This window comes from Aquila chrysaetos, chromosome 16 (assembly GCF_900496995.4).
Source record: "Aquila chrysaetos chrysaetos chromosome 16, bAquChr1.4, whole genome shotgun sequence".
In the NCBI taxonomy this organism is placed as follows: Eukaryota; Metazoa; Chordata; class Aves; order Accipitriformes; family Accipitridae; genus Aquila; species Aquila chrysaetos.
This window is the reverse complement of record NC_044019.1, coordinates 16104218-16116271: the sequence shown is the minus strand read 5'-3', so window position 1 is coordinate 16116271 and position 12054 is coordinate 16104218. Positions and strand designations below refer to the sequence as shown.

At 41.9% G+C, this 12054-nt stretch overlaps 1 protein-coding gene across 8 annotated transcripts in view; it reads left to right on the top strand.

Moving 5' to 3' along the window:
- INSC (INSC spindle orientation adaptor protein) overlaps positions 1–12054 on the top strand; it is a 150000-nt gene continuing 137946 nt past the window's right edge. For 2 of the 8 annotated variants that reach the window (XM_030038370.2, XM_030038368.2), the window contains exon 1: positions 6426–6804. Coding sequence is in view for 2 of the 8 variants with exons in the window: in XM_030038365.2 (XP_029894225.1) it covers positions 6357–6522 (166 nt within the window). In the remaining 6 variants the exon portion in view is untranslated. Of the gene's footprint in view, positions 209–298; positions 534–6020; positions 6151–6273; positions 6805–12054 lie in introns of those variants that run through there. The other 6 variants (XM_030038371.2, XM_030038375.2, XM_030038377.2 and 3 more) reach the window with 6 other exon arrangements.

Below are 12054 nucleotides of genomic sequence, written 5' to 3'. Positions count from 1 at the left end.
GACTGACAAGAGGATGTAGTCTTTGCTGAGAGCACTTTCTTTAAGATCCTTTTTAGTCTTCAGGAACATTTAAGTAGATGAATGAAGAGAGGATTTATGCTAGTTTCCCTTCATTTCTGTTAACTTTGCCTGCTTTTTTGTAACTTTTGTCTTCTGCAACAAAATCTTTTCAGCTCATCGGGCTTACTGAATGTATAATCACAAGCTGGTAAGTAGTAACTTCAGGAGTCTTGATTTGAAATGGCACTCTATTCTTTTGTGTACAGCTGTGATGGAAGAATAAAACCTCTTTGTGCGGCTAAGCAAAAGTAGAATTATTTAAATGCTCAGTATTCGCCAGGGTTGTAACTGTATAGTCTTTCAGTGGTGAATAAATACGGTTAACACATAGCTCAGCCTGCGAATGCAGCGGAGAGACTTTACTTGAGTAAGTTCAGAATTATTTTGCATCCGAGTGAGCTCTCCTTACTGTGCTGCACAGCACGTTATCCGTTTCCTGGGGAGTGTGGATGGGAGCTTACAAAGCACAGCAGGTAATTGGCTGCTTCGGCTGAAAAAGCAGAAAAGGCATATTTGTCAGTATATACAGAAAGAAAATGAGAACAACTGGTAATTATTATTGGGTGATGATATTTGTCCATAGTCTTCTGAGCTGTCTGTGAGGTTAAATCCATACCGACACTCTGTAAGAGGAGTGAGTGTGTTAAATGTGATGTTTAGGCAGTTGAGCAACGTTTTCTGTCAATGCATTTTGGACTGGAACTTTCAGAGTCTTTGAATGTGAAAAAGGAGGTGAATGTGTATGTGATAACACCGTTTTTCAGAATTCTTTCTTCTGCTATTCAAGACTTGTGTTTCTGTATCTTAGCGTATATTTTTGTATCGTTACTTTATTTTGAATCTTATCTTCTTTTTATGTGAACGGTCCTATCTCTGCAGTCTGTGGAAAGTGAGCATAGCTCAGCCTTTAGGCACTTATTTCTGTACTTCTAAAACTTGCGTACACTGATGCAAATATTTCCTCTTGGAAAGGGAAAGCTATTACTGGGATAGATACTTTTTCTCAGTTGCACATGTGGCAGTTTCTACAGACGGACTAAAAAAAGCTGTAATGGTATATCTATGCTTTTTGTTTAAAGTGGTTTATGTCCAAATGGAGTGTGGAAGTGTGTTGGCAGTGTGAAGACAGTTGTACCAGGTTCCTTCTAAAATAGGGCCGTTTTCATGAAAACCTTTTTATCCGCTGCTTTTCCTTTCCCTCCTCTCTTTAACTAAATGAAACGTGGGTTTAAGTCAAGACGGATAGATGCTAGAATAACATAAAAGCTATTTTAAGTTTCATAATATAAATACATGGGGTAAATCCCCCCATATCTAGGGTTTCATATTTTAAAGATTTATGCGTACAGGTAAAAACATATGACAAGTCTCACTGGAACTGGTTGACACAGGAGTATAATATTCACTTTAAAAATCTTTGCAGTTTCATGTTGCGGGACTCCAGTCTTTAGAGAGTTTGGTTTTAATTTGTTTGCTGAAAATCTCACCAAGAAACCTGCACACTGTGTTGGAGGTCGAAATTGTGCTGCATCTGTAGGAGGAGACAAAAATTAAGTATTTTATGGATTTGGTATGTCTACATGACTGTATGTAGGGAGGATACTTGGAAGACTGAAAAACAGATTATACATTTTTAACACTTTGCTATCATCACTAGTTTGTTTCCTGCTCTTTGGTAAAGAGGAAATCAAAATGTTTCTTTGCTTCTTTTATACACCCTTGTACTCTTTGAGGTGGCTTTAAATCTCCATCAGTGTCGTACGAGGTAAAATGTGTAATAAAGCATTAAGGGAAATGGGGTTAAGACACGCAATGTCTAATAAAGGATATTAGTATTTATTGGCAGTCATCCTTTGGCCTATATAAATTTTTTTTCCAAAGGGCACTGACATTGCTCTTGCTCTCTTTACAACCATCATTCTGTGTGCAGATGTGGTTTTTCCCCATTCACCTTTTTTTTTTTTTGCGTTTTTGAATGCCAACTACTTAATGTGTCATTTCTGGCAGAAGGTTCTGGTGATGAAAGAGGAAATAAAATGGGCTTGAAGCAAGTTGCTGGAGAGGTACATACAGGATGGCACAGCCATGGAAAGCTTTTTTTTTTTGCAGGAGTTACGTACCAGTCTTCATACTGACTTAATGAACACAGGAGGAAGCCCATATTTTTCTTGGGCCTGGAAAGCAAATGTGGTCTAAGAGTACAAGGTTTACTACCAGTGTAATCAGCTAGAGTAGTGTGAGCGACTGTGTGCCAACTTTCTTTTGCCTCCTGTGTACCTGGCCCAATTAACTCCATTCTTCATTCTTCAGTCATCTCCCCAGGTGGCTATCTGGTCTTAATGGGCCATAAAATGGGTGGCACTGGTCCATATGGAAATGCCCTGTGGTATGGGGGGTCTTGTAGCCCTCCATAGGGGTCCCTGAGAGTGTCAGAGGTGGCAGTGCTGTCTAAAAGGAAATTCAGAGGATGAGTATCCGTGCTCTTTTCCTGATTGCTGGAAGAGTCTCTTTGAATAATGTAGGTCATCAGATGAAAGCTAGATTGATTTGGGAGGGCTACACAGAGGACCCAACGGAGTGAACTTCTGTTAAGCACAAAGGGAAGAACTTCAGATGGGATTAGATACTGTTGTCCTTACCTCTTAAGCAAGAAGGTTTTTTCTTTGATTCTCCCTCCCTCCCGCCCTCCCTCCCAAGTGGCAATTAGCCTTAACTTTTCTAACTGGACTTCTAAACGGATTGTGCTTAGTTGCAAGTCAAGTAGCTCAGTTGTTTCCCTGCTATCCCCGCCGTGTTTTCTGGACTCTAACCCTCCGTCTGCAGAGGTCGATGGGGTGGGAGGTAGCCAGGGACAGACGGTCTGGTGAAAGACGGTCACTCTGCAGACATCAGAGTCCAAAGAGAAAGCCCTGGGAAGGCCTGAACTTCTGCAGGCCGAGCTCCACAGGGAGGGAAAGGACCTCGTGCTGGGAACCCAGCAGAAGGAAAGACATCCACTGGTTTTGGGTAGGCTCATACTTGAAAATGCATTGAAAACATTCTAGCAGGCTTGTGACCTTTAAAAGAGATTAGAGCTACTTATTAGTTCATTTCTACCTTAGAATGTTTATTTGAGTATGAGCTCTATATTAAGTGTGAATAGCATGCAAGTGGCTTTCTTCAGTATTTCACAGAAATTGTGCAGAGCCAAGGAATGTATTTGATTACATATACCTATTCCTTGGGGTCTTCCATGGAGATGTGCTCAAACTCAGGATATTATCCAGAGCATCAGGATTTAAACTGTTGATTGAAACTGGAGTAGATCAGATGAGAAGATCTGGGACTCTGCAAGGCTTTATGGCTAAGCCAAACTTCTCAGATCCTGTCTTTCTATGTGCTATTTCTGAGCGTAGCTTTGACATCCAGGCACTATATTGATCTTGTCAGCGTAAGAAAGAGGCGTTGCCAAACAAAAATCTAATAGTCTGGCAAACTGACTCAAATCTACTAGGAGTGGTTTGAAGGAAGACTGAGAATCGGGAAGTTGGATTTGTGACTCTTATTTTGCTGGGAAAGTCATGACACATGGGGATAATACACCTGCTCTGTGTCACTCTTATTCATCTAGCAAATCTAGAACATTCTGTGAAAGTAAACCTGCCCAGCTCTCCTGTCATATGGGAAAAAACTTGTGGCACAGCCAGAAAGAGTTGGGAATCATTCCTCTGTGAGCTCCTGTGGGGATGCAGGGCCACTGGTGCCATGTCTGGTGGCCTAAATGGGCATAATTTCCCTCCTGATTGCAGAGGAACCAGGTAATAACCCATTTCACTTCTTTGTGTTTAGGAGGAAAAGGGTCAAGTACCGCTCTATATGCCATGCCTAGCTCTGAAAACTGACCACAGTATTCAATAGACCAAATTACTTGCCTGATGCATTTCAGGAATCGAAATTTGTTCTCAAACATGCTTATTTTTGGACCTTCATCCCCAGTTAGATCAAGTGACAACAATCTGGTTTCTGTGGTTCTGAATGCTCTCTTACATGGAGCTGCACATGATCATTTGTGACACCAGAATGCCAACTCATCAAAATTGCAATAAATCAGAGTTACTGAGTAAATTTTTTGGTTACACCTAGTAAACACCAGTGAAAAGTTACTTGTAGAGCAATGATGCTGTTTTTATATGCTCACATCCCCAGCCTGTATAACCTGGCAGAACCCTAAAGTAGTCAGTGGAGGCACATCAATTTTTCTCTGGCCAGGATAGGCCCTCATAGGTTTAGGTAAGTGATATCTACAAGAAGGAAGGATAAAATCTGTAACCTTGGATCATACAACTGTGCCTGGAGAGTGCCAAGATTAAAACCAGAGCTGCTGGCACCCATCAGATTTAATTTAGCAACCTCTCTGTGCAAACCCAAATGCACCTCACTGACTTCAAGAATTGTTAGGGAAACCCAAAACGCCCAGATGGTGATGGGTCACTGATAGCCAGAAACTGCTCGCTCTCATGCTTTTTGGGTTCTTAGTCAGGAAGGAGTTAAAACCAGTGCTGGAAGGGAGCTGAAATATTCAGAGTAAGAGATTTCCAGAGGGGGCTGTGCTGGACGAGGTTGGGCTTAGCGCTTTCAGCTGCTATTCTGCTCTCTTCAAACGTGAAAGGTGTAACAAACACGCTGGTCGCAGGGGCTCCCAAGGCATGGCTCACACCCAAGTCATTTGGTATTTGCCCAGTTGAAGCATCCAGAAGTTTTGGAAGTCGAGCCTGGCTTGCCCTGGAGTTGGGGCACAGCGCGAGGTGGCTGAGAGCCATCCTGCGTCGCCCGTGCCAGGCTGTTGAGCCGCCCAGGTCGGGTACATGTGCACCAGCACCCGCGTCCTCGATTTGACCATGTGCGTTAGCGGGGACACAGACACGCTGCCCTTCTCAGCGCAGTGGAGTCAGGGTTAGTGAAAATGTGCTGCTTTATTTTCACTGCTGTAATTTCAGCGGAGCAAACATGAAAAGGAACAAAAATCAGACGATGTGGGCAGCATGGGCTCCATCTCCCCTTAGGGGTTTGCCACAACAAGATGGTGCACCTCGCCTGAGGCAGGACTTCCTACGCTGCCAGGGCGCAAATCCCCATCTCTTTCCAGAGCCGTGCACCGGACCTACACCCTCTGTCACCAGCTCTGCCTCTCCCCTCGTGGGGTGCGAACTTCCTCCTCCAGCTTTTGCTGCGGGGCAGCGGCCGCCGAGGTCCCGGTGCCGCAGGGAGGCCGTGGCCTGGGCTGGACCCGGGGAGGCAAAAGCAGGAGTGCAGAACAAACCTTGGTGAAAACTGATCATCTCGTGGCTAAACTCTTAATTCCTCTGGGGTGTTGAAGGTCTGCCGAGGGCAACCAGAGAACTCGTTCAGCTCTCTGCAGCCAGCTGCGCGTGCCTGGCGGGGTAGTTAAAACTCACTGAGGCAGTGCGGCTGTTTGTCTTATTATTCACTTTAAAAAGTGGATCATCCCATGTTAATTTTCCTTCTCACATACGTCAAAAGCAACGTCTGATTCATAAGTGAGAATATTACACGTGTTGCCTCTGCTACTAAGTCAGGCAGCGACATGGCACAAACTGCGTTCATGGAGTCCTTACTGCACTGGGGTCGTGCCTGCAGCACACGCAGCTGGAGACCAGGTATAAAAAACTTAAATTCAAAAAAGTCTCTTGGAAGTACTTCTCGAGAACAGAGCATTTTGAAAGTGCCGTATTTCCAAGCAGCGAGGGCCGCATTAGGAATAGCTTTTTTGTTAGCTAATTTCTGTCCTTAAGAGGATGCTGCTTCCTTCCTCTGTTCATTTAATTCCTTTGCTGCTTTGACCTTCACCTGTGCGACTCACTCACTGAAATCCTCTCGGGAGGATCAGTGTCAGCTCTAATAAGCCGGCTGTCACTTTACACCAAATAGAAAGTAAATGTTTCATTTGTTAAATGGGCCAGCAGAATACATTGCCTTTTTCTACCATCCTTGATTTTCTTCTGGGGGAAAGTGTTTTACTTTTATGTGACTGAAAGTGCATAAAGTGGATGTGATGCTGCAGATTTAAGTGTCTTGAATGAAGACTGTTATGTAAGAGTTTTCTTTATTTATCAGTTGTACTGAAATACGATCAGTGTTACAGCACAGGGTCTGGTTGCAATGAATTTTCTTGTGTTTCTAGTGAGAAGATAAGGGATATGCTGTGTAAGGAGTGCACCAGGAATTTCTTTTTTTTAGCAAGCTGCACAGGAAGGCACAGGGAAAGTAAGATTGTTGCACTGAGCTCTTGGCTGCTGATGCAGGGCACAACGCTGCTTCTTGTTGGGACTTTTGCCATTGACTTGAATGTGAGCAGGACAGCTTTTCTCTGTCATAGCTTCTGTTGTGTTTATTTCTCGCTCCCCTTCCACTGCCGTTTGGTGCCGACAAGCTCAGCCTGTGCTTCTCTACCAGCTTGCACAGGTGGGTTAGATTTATATTAATAAGCTTGGAAAGTATTTGGGAGTGGGTGTTGAGGGGAGTACTTATTTTTTTGTGCCTTTCACATAGAAGCTGGTGTTTGGGGGTCGAAGTCAGTAGCTTATGGAGTGCTGCTTTTGAAACGATGTTTGATAAACATAAAATCAGTGCGTGTCACTGACCAACCACCACAGTGGAGAGCAATTTGAGACAGGAAAAGAAGGTGGTAGCTTCAGCGCATGAGAGGAAGGCCGTGGTTTTTTTTCCTATGAACCTGGAAGTTGCGTAAGTATGTTTGCTTCTGTGGATTTGTCTCTGTGGTTGTTTTTTTTAAGCTGAAACCAAGCCCATGTGTGGAGCTAGATGATGATGGTGTACCACCATCCTCTGGCTCTGCAGTGAAGCTGTATGAAACCAGCCCCTTTCCTCATGTAAAGTAAGGCCCCTTAGTGATGCTCCTGAGGGCCCTGGCTGCTCAGCTCCCAGGGCAGCCGAGAATCTTCTTGCTCAATGTTGCTTGGGGGTATCTCCACAGCAGTGCAGCAATACCCCATGGGCTCTCTCCTCTCCGTGGGCAATTCCCCATGAGCTCTTCAAACATCTGACTCGCTGCTGTACTGCAGGAGCCTTTGCCAACAGAGGCTAAGGGACAGCAGGTCGCTTAGCCCACGTTGCAGGAGGCTGCTCTAGCTTTACCCTGGAGATTAGCTTTTAACCTCGCTGGCTGCAGAAGTGGGGAAGGTAGCTTGTCTCTTGTTTTTCCAGGCATTTAATTTGTCCTTGTCTCGTGGCCTGCAAAGGCTGGAGACTCGGGGCCAAAATCCCTCTTTGTTGGCACCCTAATTTATGCTCTAAACTAGGTGTTTGCACTAACTGAAATAGATATCTATGAGAATGATTTCAAGATTTTTAAATCTAGTTATGTCTCCAATATATTGTCTGTCAGTCTGACTGAGCTTTGAAACTTCATGTGTATGACAGATATATGTCTGTCTTCTATGCAAGTATCTCTCAATGTATCAGGAAAGGCCTTGAAAACTTCAAATCCAGAACCTTGTGCTTGGCCCTGCTCTGCAATGAGCATCCCTAATGGAAAGAAATGGTTCTGGTTTTGTTGGTTCAGTTTCCTAGATTTTGTGTCAAAGTTTTTCTTGGATGTCTCTGATGGATGTATCTTTAAGGCTGTGACTTGCATAGATTGGTAAATCTGATATTTAGTAATGGGTTTGGTTTTTTTTTTGGTCTACTTCAAACTTCCCTGTCCCCCCCCAAAAAAGAAAATACCTACAAAAAGGGGCTACCTAATCATTAGGAAAAAAAACCCACCACCAAAACTTCTGGCCATAGCAAAACTGCACCCTAAGCAAAGTATTCTGTGGCCATTAAGCTGTGCAGCTTTGAATAATTGGCTTTCTCAACAATGGCTCACGTTTTTGGCTTTTCAAGTGAATGGAGCTAGAGACCACAGAATAATTGTCTGTTCAAGCCACTGCCTAGGTGCAAAGCACAGCTGGGGTAAGGAGTCAAGACTTTTTATAAAAAAAGAAAAATGGATAGCTTCATTTTCAAGAGATCTAGGATTGAATTTATTTAAATAAAAAGTGTATATTTAAGTGTATGACTGTACAAACTTATATACAGAAACAGCAACAGATAATCAGCCTGTAAAATGTGTAAGCAATAGATATCTTTCATCATATGTTCCTTGCAAATAAACCTAGAGAAACAAAGAAGTTTCTTTTATGGTTAGATCCCATCGTGGGAAAGAAGTCGAGTAATTGGTAGACTTGGTGTAATTCCTTCCTGTTGTATTTGGCGAATAGGCAACACACAATTCAAAAGATAGTTCAGATTTCATCTTTGATAAAATCTGGTCCATGTCACTCCCTGTGGAAGTGAACACAGCTACGAGTTAGGAAAATGCAATGTTCCCTTGTATTGGTACAAGGCACCTGTCTGAGGCTTTGCAGACAGTTTATTCAGTATGCTCCAAGAGTACTGAAACTGGGCAACTGAACACTTGTTAATATTTAAACAAATTGTGATTTATGAACTCAAACTTTTCTCTAAACTTTATATTACTTGGAGCCTTCTGTGACAGTCTCTGTCCTAGCGCAAGAAGCCATAGCATGATATAGCACATTTTACGTACAGTGAATCTATTGCAGAATTTTGCCCTAGATATAGGGATTTTACTACTTACAGTCTCCATATATGAATTAGTAAAAATATAGGTCTCCTTCTTGGCAATTTGTGATCTAGATCTGGGTTTAGGGCCTTATCATCTTGGACATTACAAAAATACCCTGGAGGAGCTGATGTAAAACATCAGCATCCTCAAACTATCTCATTTAAAATATTTGCAACTTTCTTGGCTGGAACACCACCTTACTCTCATCGTTCAAATTAGGGTTTCTACAATCACTTGTGAGAAAGCTTTCCTGGCCAGAGAATTTCTCTGTTCCATGTGTTAATCCTTAACTGGTTTAGTAACTTTTAAGACTGTGTTTCCCTCCCCAGTTGTGTTCCTCAGAAAAGCGATGTTGGTAGGCACCCATAGCAGTCACTAAATATGATAGTCCTGAGTGCCCTGCTGCAGAGGCACCGCCTGTGCAAAGATGTAGGGCTGCTGGGGAATTAGTTACCACAAGAAAACAAACAAAACCAAACCCCAACTGGCTGGACAGTCAACATCAGGGGATTTGGCAAAGAATTGTAAATCACTGCTTTTTTTAATCTGAAGTATCATTTTGAAATCAGTATCTCTGAAACTGGAATAAGTCTGAAATACGCTTCCTGGTAAAGTGTCCTCTAAGCTTTCATTGCTATTTTGTTGTCCTCTACAAATGGAAAAGCAATTGACTGGCTCTGAAATGTAGAACTTGGAGAGAAAATTTTGCACCTCCTGAATCTGTTTAACTTTGAAAGTTAAACTGATGTGTGGTTGTGATTATGTACTACATGTGTGGACCTACATTTGCACTTACAAGCTGCAGCTGAGGTTTCATAGCTAGGGATGCAAATTTGTGTTGATTCCTGCTTAGAGGTTGGTTTTTCTATGCTTTGGAAGATGGGGTAGCTTTTTGATTTTTTTTGTTTGTTTGTTTGTTTGGTTTTTTTTTTTTTTTTTTTTTTTTTGTTCTGCTCAACTAGACATAGGTGTACATGTTTGCTGGTTTTTTAGGGGGGGAATGGAGTTTAAAAAAAAAAAAAAAAAAGCTTGGCTCATAATTACCATGCGAATGGAAAATGTGTTTCCAAGTGTGTTGGGATTAATACAGCCAATACCTGTGAGAGCTCATTTCAGTCAAACAGCAGATGCTGTAAATTCCTCAGTAAGTACTTTGGAGTTAGTATTCTTCTCCTGAGTGTATAAATCTGACCTCTTCCCCACTTCCTTTCTCTAAGCGCCCCCCCCCCCCCCCCTTCTGCTTTCCCTTACTGTCTCTAAAATGCCCCAAAGCTCCCACTGTCTGGCAGTCCAAAAAAGCGTACAACTTCCCATCAAGACCTTCAGAATAGCTGTGTACAGTGAAGATTATCTCATGTTGGATCTATTCAGCTCTAGCAAAAGTTAGGATTTATGCAATTATTTTCATAATATCCCGCAGGACCCAATGCATGTTGCAGAAAGGTCAACAATGAAATAGGCCTGGGTACTACAAACAGGTCCAAAATGATGTAATGGTAAATTGTAGTGCTGGTAAGTGTCTTGTTGGTGTTGAAGGGCAGCAATGTGACAAAAATAGAGTCTTTGTTTTGTTCTGAGCGTCATGGGGACTGTTTTCTGCGGATGTGAAAGCAGAGAGAGGGGGTGCTGTAAATTGCCAGGACTACTATGAAGCCCATTGCCAACCTGTTAGTGTTGCTTGTTTATAATAAGGTACAAAAATGGCAAAACAGTTTGGTCATAGTTGTGGACGTGCCACTGCTACATTTTGGTTTTAAACAAAAAATAGGACAAATATGCAAAATAGGTAGGACAGATGTCACTTCTCTCTCAATTCGATAATTTAAATTTCTAATGCTTCTGAATCCTCCATACTCCCTTCATGATGATAGGTGGAAATTGAACCACCATCTTAATTTTGATGCTGATCTGAGCATGATAACAATGCAGATAAGGTTCAATGAAGATTGTCAGAAACACGCTGTTTGTCACATTGGAGACTATCATTACAGCACAATTCCTTGTCCAAACTAAAGCCAAAGGTGGAAGGATGCTCTCTGGGTGCTAAGGATTGTGTACTTTGTTACTGTACTAATAGACAAAAGAGAAGAGTTTACTTCTTTTACAAAGTAGCTTAATTCAATTGTCTTTAGGAAATTATTTTAAGACAAAAAAGGAAACCAAAAGCCCTGTTCTAGAGGTGGAAGAGACTGTAGGACTCCAGACTCCTACAAATCCCTTTCTAAAAATGATCCTACTCAAACTGCATAAGATAAACACTATTTTTGTCTCTTTTTATTGTAGCTTTTAATGGGAATGGCAGGTACCCACCCCGTAGTGCTCAAGAGCAGTGCCAGAGCTCAAGAGCTAGTGCTCTGTCATTCCATCTCTCATCAAAAACCCTTATGTGCAGAAGAATGACCTTGTGACAGGACATAATCTAGATAATATTGTTTGATATAAGAATATTCTTTTTCTTCTCTTAGTTTCTTGGGGGTTTCCATGGATAAACATGCCATCTAAACAAGGTACTTAAAAACCATGCATTTTCCTAGAGTGAAGTTACTTCACAAACACCTGGTGGCAGATTTTGGAGCTATTTCCATGGAGAGGCTGGCAATTGTGCCTAAAGGATGGACAGGAGAATAGTTTGGGATTAATCAGGTTCCCTGTACCTGGAGTCCTCCTTTGTGGTTTCTGCCTTTATGATCCTGGTCGGCAGCTCTTGCACCTAACGGTACGTTGTATGAGAATTTCAGCTTTTCTTTCGAATCTTGCAGTTTTTGGACATGGCTAGGAAGATGGAATTATTTGTGTCAATCTTGTTATTTGTTTCTATTTTCAACAGAATTTTATTTGCCTTTGTCAAAACCTGAGCACAAGAAGCTATGTCACAAAATAATAGTAAATAAAACTCATTATAAACAAAACAAAAACATTGTTTAGCACTGTGAATCTCTACCGTTTGCCAAAAGCAGGCTACAGTTTAATGGGCTTTGAAAATAGAAACATTAATCAGATCTAATTCTATGGAAAATAAATGAGGCAATTCTTATCACATGAATAAATTGTTCCTTTAGAATATTGTTTCGCACCAGTATTGCTTCAAGTACCATTTATGTAATCTCCTAATGAAAGGCCTCTCTAACAGCTAGCACACCAGGTACAGAAAAGGCTCTAAATTCCCAATTCCTTTCGAAAGCAAATACAGTGTGTCAGAAAGGAGAGGAGAAGGGGGAAAAAAAGAGTAAGGAGCTAGAACTCATTTTTTGAATAATAAGAATGGTGAACTAGTAGGGGAGAAAAGTTCTCATAAAAGGATAATATGTAAAGAGTTTTTCACACTGCCTCAAGTTTTCTTTGTT